The 25623-nt window shown below is 36.5% G+C and overlaps 1 protein-coding gene and 1 long non-coding RNA gene across 6 annotated transcripts; both read left to right on the forward strand.

Annotated features, from left to right (window-relative positions):
- The first annotated feature begins 456 nt into the window (after positions 1-456).
- On the forward strand, positions 457-24805 carry LOC110728296 (cyanidin 3-O-glucoside 5-O-glucosyltransferase (acyl-glucose)-like). The gene is made up of 4 exons (XM_021907968.1): positions 457-699; positions 2178-2346; positions 3443-3533; positions 24667-24805. Exons 1-4 carry the CDS (start codon positions 457-459, stop codon positions 24803-24805), a joined length of 642 nt encoding a protein of 213 aa, XP_021763660.1.
- On the forward strand, positions 10176-13264 carry LOC110727874. Of its 5 annotated transcripts, none has more exons than XR_002512588.1 (5): positions 10176-10392; positions 10561-10638; positions 11944-12010; positions 12267-12729; positions 12859-13264. It is a non-coding gene; the product is annotated as an uncharacterized LOC110727874 (long non-coding RNA). The 5 variants fall into 5 exon arrangements; XR_002512591.1 differs by having other exon boundaries at positions 10179-10392; positions 12267-12344; positions 12435-13264; XR_002512589.1 differs by having other exon boundaries at positions 10180-10392; positions 12267-12344.
- Positions 24806-25623: the final 818 nt, after the last annotated feature.

Here is a 25623-nt window from a genome sequence, read left to right on the forward strand (position 1 = left end):
GATATTAATAGCTAAATTAATGCATTGGGAAGTGTGAAATTTCTCATGGTGCAATAAAAAAAGAACGGAGGAAGTGTGTGTGTGTGTGTGTGTATATATATATATATATTCTTTTGATAATATAAATTAACAGTTACCGTTGTAAAAAAAAAAAAAAAGAAAAAAAACCCACAGTTATTAAGTTTTAAACTTGTTTGCCCATGTTAACTTTGTTTGTAAATTCTATATTAATAACAAAATATATTATCGAGTTGCTCACAAGCTTATCGAGTCAAATTAGAGATTGCTCAACTCGTGCTCGTTAACATCTTGAGTCGAATTTAGACCGAGCATTGACCGAGTCAAGTTCGAGTTGCTTGTGAGCTGCTCAACTTATTAAGCACCCCTAATCCATACATTAATGGTAAAACAATGAGTACATAGTTTTGGTTTTGGAAAGGGCTTTTTAAACAATATATGCAAGTAGCCTTACAGCCAAATTGTCATGGTTTGTCTGTCACCAGGTTCATGGATCCCTTTGTATATGGAGATTATCCAGGAACAATGAAAACTATTGTTGGCACCAGGCTTCCTCGTTTTACCAAAAATCAATCAGAAATGGTTAAGGGATCAATCGACTTTATAGGACTGAATTATTACACTATTAATTTTGCCAAAGACACAAAGCTTATCCAGGAGCCAAGGCATTACGTGGGTGATGTGAGAGCAAAATGGATGTGTATGTGTTTCTTAAACTATAATCTCACTTTATGGACTTTGTACTAGTATTATTACTTTTATCTTATAAATAGTCTTCCCTCTAACCCCTCCCCCCCCCCCCCCCCTTTTTTGTTTTTTTGGTGAAAAAAAAGAGAAAAAAAAAAGCATTAAGTTTGCATATCTATTTGTTTTATATCAATAAATGTGAATTTTTGGTGAAAAATCTAAAAAAAAAAATATTTAAAAAAAAAGCAAAGCTTAAAAAGTTCAAGAATTTTTATGAAATTAGATTTTTAAGGTAAAATTAGAATTATTTATTTTATTTGAGTGCATGATTGCTACTATTATTGTTATTAGTAATTATAGGCTTTTTTTTTTTTTTTTTTTAATAGATAATAGGTTTTTTTTTTTTGTTATACACACTTTGTTTAATTCTTTGGCTAACCAATTTACCATCTTTTCTCTTCAACCCCACAATAATTACATTTTTTATACTCCCTCACATATCTTTTTTCTTGCACAAATCCAAATTAGGGGCGGATCTATTCATGTGCATGGTGACTGACTCACCAGCATAAAAAAATTATATTTTTCTTTTTAAAAAAAAAATATTAAAGAGACCGCCTATTTTCAGTTGCTATTGCTGTTGCCCATCTGAGTTAGCACTGTGTCAAATTTTTTATTTAAATATCAAAAAGACCTGTTATTTCTGTTGCTGACATTGAAATATGTGCTTTTCATTAAAGAGACATGTTATATTAAATAACATGCCTCTTAAGTTATTCATTTTTTTTGGTACTCCGTATAATTTTTTTTAATAATTCTTGTTTCTATTTATACTATATTTATGCAACCAATTTTAATATTTTCCCACAAAGCTTATCAATTAAGTAAAAAATCATAAAGTTAATTTAATGCATGTAATAATTTTATAGTACCATTGTTTGTAACATGTTATTTATTTGGATAACGTACTTTTGACTTGTAAGATTGAATTTTTAAGTACTATTGTAGTATGGATATTTATGGATTGAAATCATTTTGGGGATATATATATATATATATATATATATAATATATATATATATATATATATATATATATATATATATTTGGATTGAAACAAGTGATCAATTATTGGCGGTGACTCATTAGTTCGAAAATCCTAAATTTGCCACTGATCCAAATCCATTTATTTGGTACTTAAATTTTCACATACCTTTTTCTTTGGTACAAATACAAATCCATCTTTTTCTACATTTTCTCTCTAACCATTTTATCCTAGGTACTCACATTTTCAATATTATTTTGAATGATGTTGAGTAACCAAATACAAGTAGAACATAAAAGAACAAGGGAAATTTGTGTTTTAATATGCTGATTTAGCTGATATATTTCTCTTTTAATTTGCTGCAGTTTTTTAACAGTAGCAGTGAGTCTCCTGCTGACGTTGTAATTACTAAGAAATTACATTTTAGCGATTAAAGTTGTTCCATTTGCATTTCTCTCTTCTTTCTAATCTAATTACATGTATTTTCAATTTGATCCCTCAGCAAACATACCCTAACTTACCATGGGGTTTACAAGGATTTTTGGAGTACTTCAAGAATGTTTATGGCAATCCTCCTGTTTATATCCATGAAAATGGTACATTCTTCCCTCCTTTGCTGTTTGCTACATGATTACATGAACTATAATTCAAACTGCAATGGCTTATGACCTTTTCTCCCCTCCCTTTATGTTACACTTTCTCGATCCTCTTAGTAACACTATTTTTCATTCAATGTTTGATTTATGCATCTGGGTGCACCTATTTTAAAACGACAATCTCATCAATATTAAACTAGTGCACCTTACCATTAGATATGTTTAATCTACATTCATAAAGATAATATGTCATATAAAAAGAACAGAGTAAAGCAATAACAATAACTATATACTAAACGACAACCAACAATGATACATGTCGAATTCTGGTGTGTCCTTAGTATTTTTTTAAAATATTTAATTTAATTTAAAAAAATTATTTACGAAATTTATTTAAAAATAAAGTTTCTTTTTATCAAACAAATAAATAAGTAATAATATTTACTTTCTTAAGTTGATGCACAACTAAGTACGGATTAATAAGGAAAATCTTTTTAAAGAAGATGTAATTTTGGTGGAATATAATTTTTCTTATTTTTTTTTTGAAAGATGGTGGAATATAATTTATTATACAAAGATATTACCAGTGATTTTTTATTTTGTATGATATAAATTAATTTATAAAAAGAAAATATGGAGTAATTAAAATAACCGTGCATGTCATTAGAACTAACCTAGTGAATATATAATTCAGACTGCAAAAACATAATTATAGTTTATCTAGGTAAATGAGTGACATTAAGTTATTTTCTTTTAGGGCTTGTTCTGATTTATTGACCTGAGTTGAACTGAGCTAAACTGAAATGATTAAAGATGAACTAAAATGAACTAAATATTTTATGAGAGAAGGAAATTAGGATCTGAACTGAACTGAATTGATTGGAGCTGACCTGAACTAAACTGAAATTAAGCTGAAGAGAACAGACCCTTAGTACACATGGAGTGGGAGGCACTCGCACCATAAGCACTATGCACCTAGGTTTAATTTTTGTTCTTTTTTCTCTCCTTATTCGTTGAAGATTTACATGAACAAGTTAGGGTCGTAATCCAAGTACTATTAACAATTTTTTGGCATTTAATTGTAATTTTATACCAGGCCAAGTGATGGAGTATAATTCATCATTGAATTATCTATCAAGAGTAGAGTATTTGCAAGGTCATATTGGGGGTGTGCTTGATGCAGTGAGGTAAGATCTTTTTTTTTTTTTATCATGTTCAGCAAACCAATATTTGAATCGAAATTCGAAAATAGTTGCATAAATTGTGAACCAGATTATGTAAAGAAATCTCTCTCTCTCTCAATTTATGTCCGGTTAAGCTGTTGATAGAGGTCGGCCAAAAAGTTAATGAATGTAAGTATATGTAAAGGTGAACATATACTACACTACACTATTATATGGTAGTAAATTTTTAGGCGTGGTATCCAAGCTATGAGATTAAAAATTCGTCTGTACTATGGAGTAGTATCTTAGGTTGCTCTATGAAGAGAAAGAAATATGGGTTATTGAATCCCAAGACAATTGACATGAATTAACAAAATTTACAATGGTAGTTTATTTTTCGTTTATTTTCGTGTAACTTAGTTATTTGTGTTTATTTTAAGTTAACGTTGATTTATGTGATGAATTTATCTTATTTAAAGGTTATCATTTTTTATATGTTAACTATATACTAAAAAACACACCAGCAATGACACGTGTTATCTCCTGGTATGTCTTTAGTTTTTATTATTATTATTTTTTTGTGAATAAAAATTATAATATTTGAGAAATAAATCTTTACATATATATAATAATGATTATTTATGGAGTATAATAGAAGATTTGATGCATCCTTCCAAAAAAAAAACATTAAAAAAAATTAACATAATTGTGATATATGGAGTTTTTTTTTTTTTTTTTTTCTCCGGAAAAACATGTTATGTACAACGTTTATTACATATCATATACGGAGTATATATATTTTTTTCTTGAAAATAATTATTTTTTAAAAATATGTAGTAGAAGTTATAAATGTTTATAATGAAATGTAAATATTAAATCAACTAGTGATACTTTTGTTATTTACTTAAATAATTTAGGATTAAAATTTAAATCAATCAGTAATAACATAATACTAAAACAGACATTAGGAATGACACGAGTCAATTCCTTGTGTAATTTTTTACCTTAAAAACCCCTTCCTTTTTTTGCTAAAATCTTGTTTGAGAAGTTTTGTATAATATAACTATCACAATATTATTTCAAATATTTTACACATATCTTTTATAGTAATTATATTCCTTTTAGTTCCCATAAAAAAAAAAATATATATTTTTTAGTTATTACTCTCTGTTTTCCATAATTATTACTTTGTATGACAAATACACCATAATTTTTTTCAATTAAAATGATGAATCTATTAAATAATAGATTTATTATTATTATTAAATTGGAATTGTGTTTTTTTAGCACTTTAATTGGTTTATCGCCTAATTCAAATACGAATAGCCTAATAAAAATATGAAGGGAGTTTAATCATGTAAGATAATTTAGGGAAAAAATTGACTAAATATCAAAACGGGGCTATCATTCCTGCCCATTAAGGACATGTTCACATTTACTGAATTGAGCTAAACTGAACTGAACAGAAATGAATATTTTATGAGAGAAGGAAATTAGGAGCTAATCTGGAATGCTTATTTTATGAGAGAAGGAAATTAGGAGCTAAACTGAATTGAACTGATTGGACCTGAACTAAACTGAAATTAAGCAGAAATAAAAAAGGCCCTAAGTGTAACACACAATTTTAAATACTTATTTGAGTAATAAAAAAAAAAGAATTTTTTTACTAATTTATCATTGAATTTTCAAAACACTCATATGGTCTAACATGTAGATGTAGTTTTAATATACTCATTTGTCTAAGTGACTCTTTCGTTATATTTCATGTTTCATTTCTTTATATACACAAAATAAGAATATAATAAATACGTTATAGATGTAATTTATTTATGCTATTTTTTAATACAATTTTTTTTTCTTCTTTTACTGATTAAATTTAGTGAAATAACCGTGCATGGCACAAGACCTAATCTAGTTGCAATATTATTCCAAATCTTTTGTATATATGTATCTTCTACATACCTTTATAATTATTACCCCATTCCTCATATCTTTTAATAATAATAGAATAATAACAAATCATACAAGTTATAAAGAATACATCATATTTTAATCCTTCAAATGATTAATCTATTTTAATTAATGTAATTTTGCAACAATATTTAAATGATGAATCTATTACTATTTTAATTAGTTGTTGTTGTTGTTGGTTCCTCGACTAATTTTAAACGAAGAACATAACAAAATAAAGGGAGTTTAACAAAATAGCGTAACATTACAAATACATTATCTATGCATGCAATCATTTAAGAAAATTTTGTTAATTAAATTTTCATTCTTTTTTATTTGTATGTCCAATACTTTGATACTATCATATTTAGGAAAAAAAACATTGACTAAATATCATTAAATCGGGATTATTATTTCTACCTATTAAGTGTAATACATAATTTTAAATATTTATTTGGTTAATAAAATGAAAATTGATACTAAATTATTATTACATTTTTAAAATACTCACATGGTCTAATATGTAGTTTTAATATACTCATTTGTCTAATCGACTCTTTCATTATATTTCATGTTTCATTTCAATAGTTACACAAAATAACAAGATAACAAATATGTTTATATAATTGTATTATATCTAACTTTAATGCAATATTTTTTTAATTGATTATATGTAGCAAAATTCCCGTGGATATATATATATATATATATATATATATATATATATATATATATATATATATATATATATATGAAATATGATTCAATTCAATTACTAAGGTTCACCCTAAATCACAAAAGGTAGATCAATCAATATAATCACAAACTATTCTTGGTTTAATATAATCATTAATAAACATTTATTTGTCTACAAATAAATATGTTATCATCAAATTATGTAATTTTTTATGTTATATTTTGATTAAAATATATTAATATATATCAAATGACAATATGAACAACAAATTTAATTATATGAAAAATTGAGTCTTAAATTACCATATATATTAATTAACAACATCAATCTTTAAAACTTCTTTTTACCATTTTTAAAAAAGACATTCATAATTATTTAATGGTATATTTGATTATTTGTAATTATTTCATGTTGTATTTAGCATTTTATAAGATTCAAAATGATTTACATTATCACCAATCAGCAAATATAGTGTAATGTATAACAAATTATGTGAAATTATTTATAAAATAAAAAATTACGTCAAATCAATTACATATTATATTTCACACAATTAACACACATAAATATATGCACGACGAATAAAATCCATTACAGCGGTTAAACGAGTAGGAAAATACAAATTTAGATTCTTTATAACAATTTCAAAAATCAAATAGTATATAATAGTGAGAAAAATAACTTTACCTAACGAATTCACTAAATTTGACAATTTATTATCATTATTTTCTATTTGATTATATGAAACATTATTAGAAATCAAAATTGCAAAAGTGATCCAATAATATTTTTCCAATTATTTCATATTCAATAAATTTTTGTAATTGTAATTATGACAATATGCATTATTATATTAATCACCTTTCCTAATAAATAAAATGCGGTAAATAAATTTCGATTGAATCAGACTCCTTAAATCTAATTATACACCCAGGATGCTTTTCATTTTTTAAAGTGAATGGTTTTTTAACAAATATTTGGTTTATTCGATCTCCTACATATATTTTTTATTGAGTGCATTAAGTTTTTCATTAACTAAATTTATATTAAAATTCGTATATCTAAAATCAATATCAAGAAAAATTTCAACTGAAAGCTTATAACACAAAAAAAAAAAAAAAACCAAATTGGTCACAAAATTAATCATTTTGTCTTTTCTCATTTTAAATTAGCTCTATATTTATAATGACTAAAATAATAATATATTTAATTTAAATAATATTGACAATTTTTACTGTTAATATATTTTTTTGTTGTTACAATAACCATAAGAAATATTTCACCATCAAAGAAATAAACAAAGGAATAGATATACATTAGATTGCTATCAAACGTAAAACCTTTTCACGATTTGATGATAGGTTTAAATGGAAACTTAATATATTTGAGTAAGAGAAAATAGGGGGTCAAGAAAGAGAAAATAGATTAATAAGAGTTAAAACAGTGTAATACAATTATGTGAGTTTCTCCACTATTTTTGAAAATATAGCGTGGATATATATTTTACAGAAAAATATTAAAGAATGTAATAACTACAAATATATTTTAAATATGGAAATTAATTTTGAGATAATTATACAATCAATTTTATAGGGATAACCTATTAAAAAAAATCAAAAATCTAGTGTTTAGGATATATATATATATATATATATATATATATATATATATATATATATATATAATGTGGGCATGTGGTAATCATCTGTTTTGAAATTTTATTTTATAGACCACTGAAATAATTAGTTTTAAATAGTTAATTAGTAAATCAAAATGACAATAAGATATTAGAAGAATAATAAAATAAATAGTTTTCTCAATTAAATGTGAACACACAAATTAATCATTTCAATTTTTATTTCTTAATACATTAATAATATTAGGAAAAAAAACACTCCTACTACCGCCAAATTATTTTTTTTATACCCAAATCTTCCAAATTAATTACACACTTTAGTGTACAAGTTTTAGAATAAAATATTTATGAAAAAAAATCATATCACGAGTGATACTTTATGTTTATTAATCAACAATCAATAGAAATAGCTAAATTAGTTAATAACATTTTTTGTGTATAAATATTATAGCATATTGTATGTATATATTATAAATCATATATAAAAATAGTAAAGGATTATTGAGAAATCGAGTGATAATGATTTCTAATGAGAAATACAGATTAATTTAATGATTAAATTTACACCGTTGATTTAATAATATTTGTTTACATTTTGTTATATGGAGTATGATATATCAAATTTTCCAATTTAATTGATACTGATATTAATTATGCGAATTTGATGGAAATTTGTTAATAATACACTCAACCGTAAATTTTATATAAGGAAATGATTTATAAGCACAATAAGCCTATAATATTTGAATATGAGATACATGTAACATAGTTGTGTACTGATCTAATGACTTTTGTTTACGTGAAATTATTTAAAAATTAACAAATTACGTGATAACCATATAAATATTATATTTTATATATCTTACAAATATAATAACATGTATTGATGGATTGCTAAAAAAAACATGCATGCTTTTATCATTCTCATTGTTTTGGGTGTTTTTGTCCCTCGGGAGAGTTACGTCACGAAGTCTGGTCCGTCTGAGTTGTACTTGCAAAACAACGTAGACTCCGGGTGGTTGGAGCTCCGCCTCCGACGATCAAGTTAGTAACTTGAAAGGGAATAAAGAATGCGGAAATTTAGGTGGGGATCTGCTTGGATTCCAAGCTCAGGTGTTTCTCGGATGAGAGAGAATGTAGGTGTAATAAATGATTGAATGTGTCCCCAAAATGGGGAAATATCTCCCTATTTATAGGGTCATTGGAGAATGTGCCCCCATCTAGGTTACTTGACCTAGATTTTAGTGGGTTGCGCCGTTTTACGACGCTTCTTGGGATTTGGGCCCTTGAAGGCCGCCATTTCACAGATTTATCCAAGGGGCCCATGTGTCAAGAGGATATTAGGCCACATGGGCTATCTTGAACTCGACACGTGGCCTCCTCTCATTGGTCCACGTGTCTAGGGTATTTTTTACCCTAAACATTTCCCCTCACAAGGCTCACGTGCGTATCACGTGGGGCCTGTGACACGTGTCCACCTATCAAAGGTGAACGGTAAGGGGCAGTAAAATTTGAATTTCAAACAAGAATTTCCCCCCGTTTTCACTTTCTATAAATAGAAGTTTACCTCCCCTTTTTCCTCACCTTATTCACATTTGACTTTTTTAGAGAGAGAAAGAGAGAGCTTCTAGAGAGAAATTCTCTGCCTTCGTCTGCATCAAAGCAGTTTCAAGTTTTCGTGTGCTAGAAGTTCAACACCCGGTTTACCGGTTGTAGCGGTTTTCAGATTTTTCAGAGTTAAAATAAGGTAACCGCCTGTACCATTTTAGCTTTTCTCCTTTTCAACTTGTATACAATTTTTTTTTCTCCGCCTGTATACATAATTTTAGAAAATAAAAATGAGTTCTCAATCCACTCACTCGGCACTGCCTAGGATACTCAGCCGGTCCCCCGGAACGGCTGAGTCTAGATCAGGGGGTGCCTTTTCTGGACTGTCAAAACCGATGTGCTCATCTCCGAATTCCTCCCTCTCTGTGTCTGTGTAGGACACAATGGCCAGAACAAAACAGACGGCCAGAAGGTCCAGGAGCCGGCGCACAATAGCAGTGCCAGCCGATGAGGTTGTCCCAGACGGGGAACAGAGGGATTTGGAGGAGAGTGGTTCTGATGAAGAGGCTCCCTCTACTTTCGGGAGCTCAAGTGTACGAGAGGTAGGCGGTGAGGAAGCCGCCTCCTCTAACGGAACCGGCGATGCACTACTACAAATCCCTTGCTTTTTGGACGCTATTGGCTCGACGCTGTGTATGGGGTGTCAGCGGAAAAATAAATTTCCGCTTTTTTTCGACGCTTTTATGTGTCGAATCAATTTCTTGGCGTTAAAAAGCGTCGATAACTTCGTATGGTTTGCACGTGACACAAGTATTAGAAACCGCCTTATATCCACGAGTATACCCATAGTCCCACACGCATAACACTCTCTCTCTCTCTCTCTCTCTCTCTCTCTCTCAGAGATCTCGGCACTTCAACACAAATTAACCCTAATTGTTTTTTTTCCTTCATTTTTATACGATCTCAGTTCATCTGTTGATCAAATCGTTGCGGATTAAGTGGAAGCCATGATATAATTTCCTTCCTCTCCTTGTTAATTTCTTCAATTTAAGGTAATTTCATTCTTCTCCTCATCACTTTCCAGGATTTTGTGCTAAAATACCGTTCTGATTTAATTTGTTATATTTGATTGTTGTGAAATAGCATTGAATTTCTTGATATTCTATTCAATATTTTCATCCACTGAAACAAATTTCTCCTTTTCACATTCCATTTCCCAGAAACTCCAATTTCGCTGGTTTTTGTTCAACTCCATCTATGTCACCTTCGTCATCGCCGGTGCTTTCGTTGGTGAACGGGTACGCTTTCTTCGACATTCTTTGATTTCAAATTTCTTTCCTGGTTTTCTAATCTGATTTGATTTGTTGTTCTTCCATGTTTGTGCTTTGTAATTGTTGCGGTTTTTTTTTTTTTTTTTTTTTTTTTTTTTTTTTTTTTTTGTAATTTGTAATTTAATTTGATGATTTATGAGTTCCTGGATCTGATTTAACTAATTGTATAATGATGTGAGGATCGATTTTGATTTTTGCAAAAATTCCTCAACTCTACCATAGGAGGTATATTAATTAAGGATTGGGGTAAAGCGGATCTACAATATCTAAGGTATTTGTTTGTAATTCCTCAACTCTACCATAGGAGGTATATCAGTTTTAACATAAAATCATTTGTTTAAGGATTAGGGTAAAGCGGATCTACAATATCTAAGGTATTAAGTTAGCCAATTACTTTATCTTATAATTAGGAATTACCCTCTACGATCAGGTGTCCAGAAAAGATGGGATTTGTAAAACTCCTGTACACCGTATTATCTTTCTAGGATTTAAATCTCGATATTTAAAATCCTTTAGTTGGAGGATTTGTTGGAATATTCAAAATTTAGAAAGTACTTAATTAGTCCATGAAGCAATATAAGGTCAAACAGTAAGTTTAATGGTTTAGGCACAAAGCACCAAAGAGCATTTTTCTAGTTCTGTGTGCCAATTTGTCAAACACTCAAACTGCTTTCGTTGAGTTTTTGCCTTTTGGTTGGAAGTTAAGATAATATACAAATGATGTTGATGTTGTTAGTCAGCAACTCAACTAATTATGCCTTTCTGGGTTGGTGTTTGATTGATATGGACTGTCAAAACATAACTTGTTTCTAACGCTAAAGAGTATGCAGTAAATGGATGCAGAAAGTTTTTGTCGAGTGATAAAAATGGAGCTGTTCTTACCCTTGTTTGCATTGTATGTGGTTTCCACCGTGACTTGTGTTTCCATGTTACATTATATGTAGAATGCAATGAGAGGTGACTACAATTTATATGATGCGTATTTGGTGTAAAATGGGGGTTATTTTGTCCATTTTCTAAAATAAGCATTATACTTATGTTGCTAAGACTCGGATATGAGTGTCTAGCCTAACTGAAGTTTCAGGTGTAAAGCTGCAAACTTCCATCACTTATTCCCCTAGTTCCCTATCTCCATTAAAAAGAAATGTATTCTTTGCACATTGTTTAATTCATTGCAGTTTTCATGCATTGTGATTTTTATTTCTCCAAACTTCTTTATATGCTTCTGCATAATCTACTATCAATGACGCTGACTTGATGAGTTTCTTGCAGATTATGAACCAGATGAACACCAGAGCCATACTACTGTCGTCACATCTAGAGATATTTAAGTTCTTCGGTAGGAAACGTTTTGATTTTGAAGCATAACTGTCTTAGTCCTGTTTTAACATTTGATTATGGTGCTAAAATTTTCTACTTTCAGCTTACTCTAGTTTAGTTTTGAGTTATTTTAATGAATACTATGTCACTTTAATTGTCTTGGATGATGATATACTTTGTTAAAATGTTCTTTTTTTTTAGTACCCTGAGTGTTCCAAAATAACTCAAAACCTACATAATGTTCCTAACATCATCACTTTTTGATGCTTCTTCAGTTCAAGGTGGATTTCCAACATAGCATAGCTATTTGCCTAGTGCTTTAAAAGGTGAATCCTTCAGTCCTTCCCGATAAGGTAACTTGTAATCTGCTGGTTAGACCTTTAGTTTTAAATTTTTTTTATTAATGTGCAGCTGGTGAATTGACGGAGGCTTCCTCTTTACAGGAATTATAATAGTGAATTCATTAAACCATTTTTAAGTTTTTTCCTTAGCCTTGATGTTATTCATCTAAGTTTACTTGAACTGAGATATTTTGCTTATAATTTGTAGTAATATTGTGTTGTAATAATTAATATTATGCATTTTGTCTCTCTAGCTGTTTTTTCCCTTGTATTTTATATTTTGAAGTTACTTTTTGTATACTAATGATTCTATGACATAGCTTAAGCTACATCAGAGAGAAATAGAAATGAATTATGTGGATATCTATCTGAATGGAATATCCCATATATTGTCATGGTAATGCATCTCCATTGTTCAACTAGATTTTTTCCATCAATATTTCTCGCCATCCCTTGTTTCTTCTAAACATCAATATCATCAAAATTAGAACAATAAGTTGTATAAATATTGTTGTTGTCGCTGCAGGATTCTGACCACATGGTTGTTGACCACAATATCAGTGCTATTATTAATCCACGATGTTGTTGTTGTATGTCTCCCCAAGATAAACTGAACAACTAGTTCTTGCTTTAGGATTCAGAAACATCAGAGGGTTTGCGATGAATTCAAGGCTAACAATGAGTTATTGGTCGACACTTTGTTTTACGCCCTTTTGCAAGCACATTAAGGAGCAGCTAAATTAGAGATAGGTTGCAATTTTTTTTGTAAAGAAATGAGCATATTTGTTCCACTACCACTAGTCACGAATAAAGTGTAACTTTGAAATATAGTGGTTGTATTTCTCATTACTATGAGATAATTTAATTGTACATATACTATAATATATTTATATATGCAATAAAAAAAAACTGCCATAATTTTGCTTTCTCTATTTTATTGGTAATACTAGATTACTAGTATACTTATAATAATAATATACGTGTGAAATAAGAATTTGGACAAGAAAAAGCGTCTCCAACAAAGAAAATATAGACAGAAAAAAGCATCTTCAAAATATTAAAATCAAATGTATGAAAATCTGGACAAAATAAAGCGTCGCCAATTTAATGATTCTAGGCAAAAAAAGCGTCGCTAAAAAACTACACATATTTGGGATAATGCGCGAAATACGTAATTTTCGATGCTTCGTATATTAGTTAGGACACAAAAAAGCATCGAGAATCTCGACGCTTTTTTGTGTCCCTGAAAATTTTCGACTCACGTATTTTCGACGCTTTTTAGCAGCGTCGAGAATTAATTTTTTGACGCTTTTTAGCGTCGAAAAAGCCTTAAAAAGCGTCCAGAAAACACGCTTTTTGTAGTTGTGATGCTGAAGCCGGCGAAGGGTCGAGGGCCGAATCTTCTGGCTCTGACCAAGATAACTTTGCGGCTGACTATCAGCAGCCGCCTAAGGTCACCGACCTCCCCAATCCCAAACGGACTAGAATGCTGCCGGGTAACATTGCCCTACTCAAGAGCGGCTTTAGGGCCTTTAAAGAAAAGCACCCCTTTGGAAGGGGCTGGGACATCATCGTTCCACCGGCTGATGCAGTAATGGCCTGGAGCGATGACATTGATAACGCAGACCATCACTTTGTCTGCTACGAGGCGGTCATTGAAGTCGGCCACCGGTTCCCCCTCCACCCCGGGATTAGGAAAATCCTAAAGGGGTACGATGTAGGAGTTTGGAAGCTCACCCCCAACTCGTGGGTGAACATTCTTAGCTACATCGCCACCTGCGAGTTCCAAAATATAAATCCAAGCTTCTCCGCCTTCGCTCACATGCATTATTTGAGCAAGGCCCCAGGCGGCCGTGGGGCATGGTATTCTCTGACTACCTTGCCCCAATATTTGATGACTTTGGACAAAGTGTCCAAATGGTCCGGGTGGAAGGACAAGTTTTACTTGATTTCTTCCCCAACTCTAAGGCATAACCGGACACTGCGCCGGTACAACATAGAGCCGGCTCTTCTAGGCAGGAAGTGCCCTCTCCCGGAGCTGTCTACTAAGGCCCGGGAGCAAATAATAGATCCGGGATTTTTTGAAACAACAACCGAGCCCATGGGGGATGGGACTCACATTATAGTTCCCAAGAACTGGATCCCCCATCAGGACTTCTTCAAAGACGAGTGCTTCTTGTCCGCCTGCGGGGCTGAGTACCATGTTTCCCAGGGTAGATTACCTTACATCCGGAGTGTGTTATTTTGTTATTCATACAAGATTTCCATAATTTCTTCTAACTTGAATTCTATTCATGCAGACGACGCCTTGAAAATGGTTGATCCAGCGAAGACTCCGGCTAAGTCGGCGGCGCTGCTGCGTAAAAAGGCTGCAATCGCCAAGAAAGCATCCGTCGATGCAAAAGAATCTAAGAAAGGCGGGGTAAGACCGCCTGACATTATATGTGTATATATATATTTTTTTTACTAAGGCAATTTGCCGGTTGAGTATACTGACCCTTGTTCATTTTTCAGGACTCTGCAAAGCGAGTGCCACGATCCTTCTCCAAGCTTCTCAAAAGGCAAGGAGAAGATCTGGAGAAAACTTCGGCTGCGAAGGCCGCCAGAAAGGACCCCCCCCAGACAAACTCTGCTGCCAAATCCGATCGTCCAACGATCGGAGGCAAATCTCCTGTTGTGATGAAGATTTTGAGCGAAAGCTCAGAACGCTCACAGCAGAAAGCGTCGGATGCCTCTATGGCATCGAAGGGTGGCGAGCCACCTAATGTTTCAGCCGGTGCGGCAACAATTGGGGAGGAGAAGACGCCTAAGCCTCATCCGGACACACAAGGTAAGGGAAGGATTGAAATACCTTGGTCACTTGACTTCATGAGAGTCAAGACTAAGGTTGATCCCTCTAGGGGTTCAGTCAGCAGCCGGCAACGGATGAGTGCCAACTATGCTGCCTCTTTCTCACAGAGTACTACTTTTGATGCAGATCTGACATCCGACGAGCCGGATCTTGGGGGTTTCGCAAAACGGATGGTGAGGACCCTCACCTGGTCAGAGAAGAACTCCATACCTGATCTGCAGGTAGTGGACTTTGACCGGATAATGGGCCAACTGGCTGAGGTAAGGAATCCCACAACCCTGATATCTTTTCCTTTGATTTTACTAAGTAACTCATAATCCGACTGCTCTTCTCTCAGGTAATGCTGAGGGTGGACGGGCTCCGTGGCCCCTTCAGGCGGAAGCAAGAAGAGGTAAATGACGCCAAACGGAGGGCCCTTGAAAACCTCAACTTTGCTGAATATGCTAATTATATGTGTGATTTAAAGACAAAGACGGGCTGATGACCTTGAGCAAAAACTGAAGGATGCCAAATTTGAGCTCAAGGCTTTAGAGGATGCTGATCAAGAAAACACTCAACTCAGAGCAGACGTTTCCCGCCTGGGGGTTGTGCTTGTCACTCTGCGAAACAGGCAGTCGGACGAGCCCGCCCAAGAGCAAAAGCCGCTGATGGAGGAGAATGAGCGTGATAATCTGGCCTGGATGAAGATCACTTGGAGCCTCCTCTACCCAGATATAGACTTTGAGGTCTATAAGCTCAGGTATGATTACGCCACTGAGGTGTATGATGCCCAAGTACTGGGTGAGGCTCCTCCGCCTCTTTTCAAAGATTGGGCTGCAGAGCAGGGATATGAAGTCTTTGATAATGAGGAGCCGGCGGCGGATGATCAAGATGAAGGCCAACCCAGCCAGGATCAGCTGGAGCAGCAGCATCCACCTCACCGTTAGGTGGGCCTCCCCACTTTCCGCGGCAGTATGCCATCCTGTTTCTTTACCGGCTTGTATGCCGTGTAATATTGTATCTTTACCAACCATGGGGTTGGGTTAACAATTTATTTTTTGTTCCTTCACCGGATGTAACTCCGGTTAACACAACTTCTGGCCTTTGAGCCATTTTAAATATTTAATGAAGTATTCCGACTTAGTCGGTTGTTTATACCTGTTTGAGTTTGAATAAATTTTTCAATTTGAATTTTGCGTATGCTTGCAATTCTTTAATATTTTGCCTAACTTAGAAAAGCATGCAATAATTTTCAATCCGGGTGCTCTTGCCCCTGGACGGCTGTGTGGTTGGTTTTGTTTCAAATTGATTGATTGGCTTGAAAACACTCGATACTAGGAGAAGTATGGAGTGTTTTTAGGCCAATCAATCACAATGGTGATTGCCCCAAACCAAGTGCACAGCCGACCATTAGAGCGGGTGCTTTGAGCTTCTTACCCAGGCGGTTATATTCCGTCTGGGTTATTACATAGCCATTACACAAAATCTTTTGCCCCAATTGGGAGAGAAAGTGCAACTTTGGAATAAATAACCTAAGTGAGAACTTCAGCCGGATACCGACTGATGCCTCGGGGCATTCGGTATTCGATAACTTAATCGTTCTTTATAGATTATTCTGGTCAGACGGCTATGAGTTGACCAATTTGGTCGTTCAATTGTCGTCGTCTGCATAGGTTCGTAGAACCGACAAATAGTCTGTTCTCTGCGACGATTGCACCCGGAGGGGTGTCGCCAGACGCCTTTGTCCATGTTGGGACAGGCGATTTTATAAAATAAGCAACCATCCGGCCTCTTTGGGCCTTTGGTCTTGTTTGAGACCGGTTGTATAGCCACTAAGAGTTTTTGTGCTTAACTTTTTTAATCCGACCATCGGCCGAGCGTTATTACAAAATTGAATTTACACTAAGTGTCAAACTTAGTTAGTTAAACAGATAGTCCGTCTGAGTGTTACCCAGACGGACAAGCAATTATTGAATTACACTAAGTATCAAACTTAGTTAGTTAAACAAAGAGTCTGTCTGAGTAATTACCCAGGCGGGCAGGCAATTATTAAATTATACTAAGTTTCAAACTTAGTTAAATAAACAAAGGGTCCGTCTGAGTATTACCCAAGCGGAAAAGCAATTACAACCTTTCTAAGTATCAAACTTAGTTAGTTAAACAAATAATCCGTCTGAGTATTACCCAGGTGGATAAGCAAAAATAACAAAACAATTCTGCAAACAAAGTCTGAATTCTCATTAATTGACTCACTGTTTACAAAAAATTTACGTTTCTCAAAAGTATTACTTTTTTAGGTTATCTACATTCCAAGTTCTAGGCAGGCACCTACTGTCTGGGGTTTCCAGACGGTAGGTGCCGTCCCTGAGTTCTTCATAAATCCGGTAGGGGCCTTCCCAATTAGGGGTTAGCTTTCCAGCCTCATTGGCCCTACCGGTTGCCTCCATTTTTCGTAACACAAAGTCGTCAACTTTCAAAGGACGCCTGTGCACTTTCTTGTTGTAGGCTCTGGTCATTCTGAGACGGTATATCTCATGGCGCAGGGCAGCGTTGCCCCTGCGTTCCGGGAGGGAGTCCAATGCTAGCCGCATGGCCTCCCAATTTGCCTCTTCATCATAAAGCATAACTCGTAGAGTCGGCTTGTAATGTTCAATGGGCAAGAAGGCTTCAGCGCCGTATACCATGAGGAATGGGGTTTCACCGGTTGCCCCTTTGGCAGTAGTCCGGATGGCCCATAGGACATAAATTAGTTCTTCTGCCCATAAGCCACCTTCTCTTTCGATTTCCTTTTTTATGCTGTCTGAGATGAGTTTGTTGAAGGCTTCAACTTGGCCGTTTGATTGGGGTCGGCCGACTGATGCAAAACAATGTCAGATGCCCTGATCTCCCAACCAAGTCTTAAGATGAGGGGTTTCAAACTTAGGGCCATTATAAAAAACCATAGACATAGGTACCCCAAACCGGGTGATGATGTTTTCTTCAAATGAAAGAGATGACATCCTTTGTCTTGATATTCTTGACCGGCTCAGCTTCTACCCATTTGGTGAAATAATCCACAGCCACCAAAATGTAGCGTTTTCCGCCTCGAGCAGGCGTATAAGGACCCAAGATATCCATGCCCCATTTAGTAAACGGGACTGGGCTGTGGATTGCCGTCAGATCAGTAGCCGGGCGGTGAATAAGTTTGCCAAACCTCTGGCATTTCTCACATCTCTTCACCAACTCTTTAGCGTCTGCTTCAAGAGTAGGCCAAAAGTAATGCCGCCTGGCTCTGACGGCTAGGGACCTACCGCCTATATGAGAGGCGCAGTACCCAACTTGCAATTCTTTGAGAACTTCTTTCCCCTTTTCTGGGGTAACACACTTCAATAGAGGTTTAAGGAAACCCGCCTTGAACAGCTCTCCGTTTCTCAACTCAAAGTTTGCTGCTCGCTTCTTCATGACGGCTTCTTCCTGTGGTGAATCAGGAAGTGTGCCGTCTGCTAAATATTCCCGGATGCCATCCATCCAGGTAGAGCTTCGGTCCAGAATTCCAATGGGCTCTTCATATATGCTTCTTTTTTCAAGAACTTCCTAAAAGACCGACCGAGGCGTATCACAGCAGGCGAATTAAGCCAATTTGGACAACGCATTCGCCTGATTATTATCCGACCTGGGCACTTGATTCAGACGGAATTCCTCAAGTGCCCCAACCTCTTCTTTGACAGCCTGAAGGTATTTGATCATAGCCAGATGAGTTGCCTCATATTTTCCCTCATACTGGCTAACGACCAACTGTGAATCAGAGTAGGCGTCAACTTTATTTTCCCCTGCTGCCTTACACATGCGGATTCCGGCTAGCAGGGCTTCATACTCCACCTCGTTATTTGAGGCTTGAAATTTAAACCGCAGTGCATATTCAAATCTGTCCCCCTCAGGTGACTCATATAAAATTCCTGCACCGCAGCCGTTCTTCTTGAGCTCCCATCTACATACACTTTCCAAACCTGGTCAATGTTATCCGGTTGCACCGGTCGTGTCATTTCAACAATGAAGATGGCAAACGCATGACCTTTCATTGCCTTTCTAGGTTTAAAAATGATTTCAAGACTTTGCATTTCAATAGCCCATTTTAACATTCTGCCGGATGATTTCAATGTAGACATTGGCCACTTGAGGGGCTGGTCGGTGTAAATTACCACCGGATGGGCCTAAAAATACGGTTTCAACTTCTTGAAAGCCATATACAAGGCAAGGCCAAATTTTTCTACCATGGGGTACCGGAGCTCAGCATTTTTTAGAACATGGCTAATGAAATAGACCAGGAGCTGAACGCCGTCTCTCTCAGCAAGGAGAACAACTCAGAGGGAATGATCTGAGACGGCTAGGTAAATGTATAACACCTCTTTAGGCAGTGGACTAACAAGCCTTGGCAAAGAGTGCAAGTGTTCTTTCAGCCGTTGAAAGGCCGTCTCAGCATCATCCCCCCATTCAAATCTGATCTTCTTCCCGATTGCTTGGAAGAAGTAAAGGCATTTGTCACCTGACTAGCTGAGGAACCTCCCCAAGGCCGCCAGGCAACCGGTTAATCTCTGTGCTTCCTTGATAGTGCGAGGTGACTTCATATCACTTACCGCCTGTATCTTCTCGGGGTTAGCCTCTATCCCCCTTTGATCAATCAGGAATCCGAGAAACTTCCCAGACTCAACACCAAAGACGCATTTCTTAGGATTTAACATAACCTTATGCCGCCTGAGTGTGGTGAAGGTTTCTCGGAAATCAGCAAGGTGATCCGCCTGCTGCTTGGATTTGACTATCATGTCATCAATGTACGCCTCCACATTCCTCCCAATTTGATTAATAAAGACCGTATTAATTATCCGTTGGAATGTAGCCGGCGCATTTTTCAAGCCAAACGGCATCACAGTGTAACAGAATAACCCCTAATCAGTGACGAAGGCTGTCTTTTCTCGATCTTTTTTCCACAGGGGTATCTGATGGAAGTCGGAGTAGGCATCCATGAAACTTATCAAGGCATGCCCGGCTGTTGAATCGACTAGACTATCGATCTTAGGAAGCGGATAACTGTCTTTAGGACATGCCTTGTTGAGGTCTATGTAATCAACACACATACGCCAGGTACCATTCGACTTCTTTACAAGCACAACATTCGCCACCCAGTCGGGAAAATTACATGGCCGAACGAACCCAGCGTCCAACAGCTTTTTTACTTCGGCAGCTGCCGCCTGACTTCTTTCCTCACCGTGATTTCTTTTCTTTTTCCGGATGGGCTTCTTTTTAGGATCCACGTCGAGTTTGTGGAAAACAAGATCCGGGCTGACGCCTGACATCTCTTCCACTTCAAAGGCAAAAATGTCTTTGAATTCTTTCAGCAGAAGGTGCAAGTCTGCACCTAACTTAGCATAAGCAACCATCCCAACCTTTACAGTACGCTCTGGACGGCTGTCGTCCAGAGATATATCAACATGTTCTCCAGCCGGTTGGGGACGGAGCTCATCTGACCGTTTACCGGTCACTGATTGCTATTTTTTCTCTTTCTTCACCTCCACCAGCAAAGGTGCCTTTCTTTTCTTTCCGTTTGCTGGTGGGGCTGGGTTGACATCCTTGGCGTTGTCAAGGTCTATTGGTTCCTGGCCGTCTGGGGCCACAGTATCTTTGACAGCTGAGAGATAGCACTCCCGAGCCGTCTTCTGATCCCCATTTAAGGAACCAATAGAGCCGTCATCCCTCTCATACTTGATGAGCATGACGGAAGGGATGATTACAGCCTTGGCTTCGTTGAGGGTTGGCCGGCCCAGAATAATGTTGTAGGCGGTCAGCTCCTCAACGACCAAGAACTTGACGACCAGGTGTCGCCCTTTTCCTTTCTCACCCAGCCGGATTGGTAAATCAACCCTTCCGACTGGGTAAACCATTCCACCCCCAAAGCCAACCAAGGGGTGGGTAACCGGATGCATGCTGCTGACATTGTATTTCAGCTTTTGCAAGCACCGGAGGCTGATGATGTTTGATGAGCTGCTGGTGTCAATAAGGATCCGTCCAACCAGCTGGTTGGCAACCTTACATTCAATGACAACCGGGTCATCAGGCGGACGGCGGACGCTGCCCCTGTCCTTCTCAGTGATCAGGACGTCTGGGAAGGAGGAGCTAGCAGACTCCTGTTCATCATCATCTTTGTCCATCTTTCGAAGATGGCTCTTGGTGCCCCGGATGGTTGGGCCACCGCATGAGAACCCGCCTGCTATTGTGTAGACCGGCTCCTTTTTAGTGTCCGAACTACTAGCAGGCTAGGGTGTCTTAGACGACTGCCCCAGATTCTTCTTATTAGTCCCTTTGGACTTAGAAATGTAGGACTTTAACATCCCCTTGTCAGCCAGACGGCCCAACGCCCGTTGAAGGCTGAAGCAGTCGTTGGTGTTATGGCCAACTTCCTCATGGTATTGGCAGAATTTGTTTTTGTTCCTTGATTGAATGGAACTTTTCATTGGATTTGGCTTCTCTAGGGACAGCCGGTCCTTAATTTCCATGAGGATGGAGTTGCAGTCTTTGTTAAACTCGTACTTAGGAACGTACGGTTTAAATTCCTTCTTCTTCTTCTAGGACGGCTGGTCAACCGCCCAGATTTCTTTTCTTTTCTTGCTCTCTTCTTTATATTTGGCCGGCTGAGCAGGCCGGCTGTCTTTCAGCTTGTCGGACTTCTTGGAGTCCGACTGGTTACCAGGCGAGCAGAGGTCGGTTGCTTGAATGTAGCTTTCCGCCTCCCTCAGGGCCGCCTGTAAAGTGAAATCCCCTTTTCCGACTAGGTCGAACCTAAAAGTCGACCCGTCTCTCAGACCCTTGAAAAAGTCTGTAAAAGCTACCTCATCAGACAGTCCTTGAATCTGAATTCCGATCAGATTGAACCGCCTGACATAGGAGCGCAACCCTTCTCTCTCTCCCTGCTTAATGGTGCTCAAGTTAAGACTTGTTTTCTTAGCAGGGATGTTCATTGAGAAGTTGGAAGCAAACAGGAAGGCAAGCTTCCTGAAACTATCAATGGACCCGGCTGGCAAGTTGCCAAACCATTTTTGGGCAATGCCCTTCAATGTAGCTGGGAAGCACCGACACCAAGTGGCATCATCCAACCCTTGTAAGTACATGAGGTTGGTGTATGCCATGAGGTGATCTTCCGGGTTAGTGGTACCATCATAGGTACCTACCAACACATTTTTAACCTTGGCCGGCTGTGCCGCCTTGGTTATCTCCCGGGTGAATGCAGAAGGTTGTTCACCCAGGTGGAGCAGACGAAGTTGCCAGTCCAGTGACTGGACGGTGTTGTATGCCGCCTAACCTCCGAGGAAGGCCGACTGCATGAAATGAGGAGGATACTTACAACTGAAATGGCTAGACGGTACAGTCCTAATCATTTGAGGGCCAGAATGGACGGTATTACCGCCTGTCTGGCTCTCATGCAGGGAAAGTGCATTCCCTGCATAGGTGTTGTTGAAGCTGTCTGGAAAGTTCGACGTAGAAGCCGACTCAGACAACTGCTGATTCCTCTTGCGGGTGATGATCTCCCGGACATTAAGAGTTGATTTTTTTCTTCCCACCGGTTGTTGAGTCCGGTGGGGATTGTTAGTATTCCTCTTAGGCAAAAGAATTTTGGACCAATCAATGGTCCCGGCTGCCTTCTCCTTTAGATGAGGAGTTGGCTGCCGATCTCTGACTGACTTCCCCTTTTCCAGAGGAGTCTTCTTTGCCGACTGACCCCTACTTGGGCCAGCCCGGCTCTTAGTGATCAGTTCTTTAATTTCACCCTTGAAACTTGTCATGAACCTCATGAGTTCGTCTCGGGTGACGGGTGCTGATCCAGCTGCCGTGTGGGTTTCCCCTTCCGGCTGCCTAGGAGGTCGACTGGTACCCGCCTGGGTGGCACCTCGCTCCAGAGTGTCTCTGGGCCGGATGCGCTTGGTTATCAGAGAGCCATCATTGGCTGTATAAGTTTCGACCTGAGGATCTTCATCCTCCTGGTCTGCGAAAACTTCCGGGTCATCGCCCAGACGGTTAGGAGGTGGTACAGACTCTTGAACCATCTTCGAGGTACTCTCCCCACAGACGGCGCCAAATGTTTTGGGTGTTTTTGTCCCTCGGGAGAGTTACGTCACAAAGTCTGGTCCGGATGAGAGGTACCTGCAAAACAACGGAGACTCCGGGTGGTTGGAGCTCCGCCTTCGACGACCAAGTTAGTAACTTGAAAGGGAATAAAGAATGCAAAAATTTAGGTGGGGATTTGCTTGGATTTCAAGCTCAGGTGTTTCTCGGATGAGAGAGAATGTAGGTGTAATAAATGATTGAATGTGTCCCCAAAATGGGGAAATATCTCCCTATTTATAGGGTCATTGGAGAATGTTCCCCCATCTAGGTCACTTGACCTAGATTTTAGTGGGCTGCGCCGTTTTACGGCGCTTCTTGGGATTTGGGCCCTTGAAGGCCGCCATTTCAGAGATTTATCCAAGGGGGCCATGTGTCAAGGGGATATTAGGCCACGTGGGCCATCTTGAACTCGACACGTGACCTCCTATCATTGGTCCACGTGTCTAGGGTATTTTTTACCCTAAACACTCATATTGAATAATGTAATGTTAAATAATTCAAATGATATTTTTTTTTTATTAAAAACAAGTAGGATCAATTGACTCGTTACAAAATAGAAATAAGCTGAAAATGTGATGAATAATATGGCTTTTGTAAAACACGAATTGACTTATTTTGAGAATGTTGAGGAGGTATATATTTAAAATTATGTTAATAGAAAATGAGGGTGAACGTATAATAATATTGTGAATGACAGTATTATTAGATCACGTGCCATGCACAGTGACCTATAGCTATATATAGTTATAGATTATTGATTGAAAACTATTATAATCACAAATTAGTTGAGGAACAATAAATTATTAATTTGATGTTTGCAATTTTTAATTGTAGCTTTTAATAAACAATAAACACAAAAGTAAACAAATAATTTGAGCAATATTCTTTCTTATTGTAATACAGGTCATAAATTATTTTAAATATTGATTTTAGGTTTATACCAAATTTATTTAGAAAGATTTTGTGAAATATTTTTCTATTTGATATTAATATTAATTATACCAAAAATAAAACTAAGAACACACCAAAAATATGACACGTGTCATTGCTGGTGTGTCTTTTAGTATATATTATTGATTATTGTTATTGATGATTGTCTTGTAAATATCACAGCATTTAAAAATTTAAAGTGAATTGAGAACAACAAAATTGGTAATATAAAGTATAAGAATTGTGAAGGAAAATGGTTAATGTGTTAAGGGTTGATATTTTTCCTTCTATTGTACTAGTCATTATAACAAATATTTGAGACCCCTAAAGTGAAAGATTAAATCAGAACCCATAAAGTATTTCAGTTTTGTTTACTGTGTACCACTATTTTTTTCAATCAAGATTACAATTTTAATGTTTTTGCCCTTGAATTGTTTGCAGAAATGGATCGAATACAAAAGGGTATTTTGTGTGGTCGTTCTTGGACTCGTATGAGTTATTGTTTGGATATGACTACACCTATGGTCTATATTATGTTAACTTTAGTGATCCGAGTTTTCCTAGGAATCAGGATTTTTGAAAGGGGAAAGTGTGAGATTTGAAGAAGGCGATAAAGCTGAAGACATTAAGCACCAAAGTTACTGATGCCGTGTTAGACCCTGTTACTTATGATTGTGGAAGTTGATTTTATTATTCAAAAATTTGCAGGTGAATAAAAAAGCAAAGCTCTGGATAGGGCTTTTAGGCAAAAATTGTACTAGTTTTCAATATATATTGTTGCAGGAGAAGTATGTTTTTGTATTAAAAATAAATAAAAATAAAATAAAAATAAAACAAGAGCAACTGATGACAAGTTAATTGCTATATTATGTTTCTTCAACGGTTGGCTATTTCTAATCTCTTGTATCACATATTTCGACACCCATTAATCCCACAAGCTTCCCTTACACTTTCCCTTAAGAGCACCTTAGGCATTGTAGTCTCATGCATTGCATTCATTTAGCGTTCATGCATTTTCTTTTAAGGAGTAAGTCGGGAGGATTTCAAAAAAGGGGGTGCATTGCATTCTTGCATTTCCATTGATAGCACCCCCACTTTGTCACACTATCATTGTATCGCATTGATAAGTCGTGTTTTGTGCGTATTTATTAGCTTATTTTTGGTTGGTTTTATTAGCTTAGTCGAGTGTTTTAGTCCATTTTGGTGTAATTTGGTTTAGTTTCAATGATTCAATGCTTTTATGGGTAGTTTCGTTGTTTTTGATGTATTTCAGGATTAACGGAGCTAATTTGAAGATTTTATGAAGTCACTAAGCTATGTCGAGGCCCACGAATATTAAATCATGTGTTCGAGACGAACTTGACTGAAAATGAAGCAAAACGTTGATGAAATACTTGA

Source organism: Chenopodium quinoa, unplaced genomic scaffold (genome assembly GCF_001683475.1).
Source record: "Chenopodium quinoa cultivar QQ74 unplaced genomic scaffold, ASM168347v1, whole genome shotgun sequence".
NCBI lineage: Eukaryota > Viridiplantae > Streptophyta > Magnoliopsida > Caryophyllales > Amaranthaceae > Chenopodium > Chenopodium quinoa.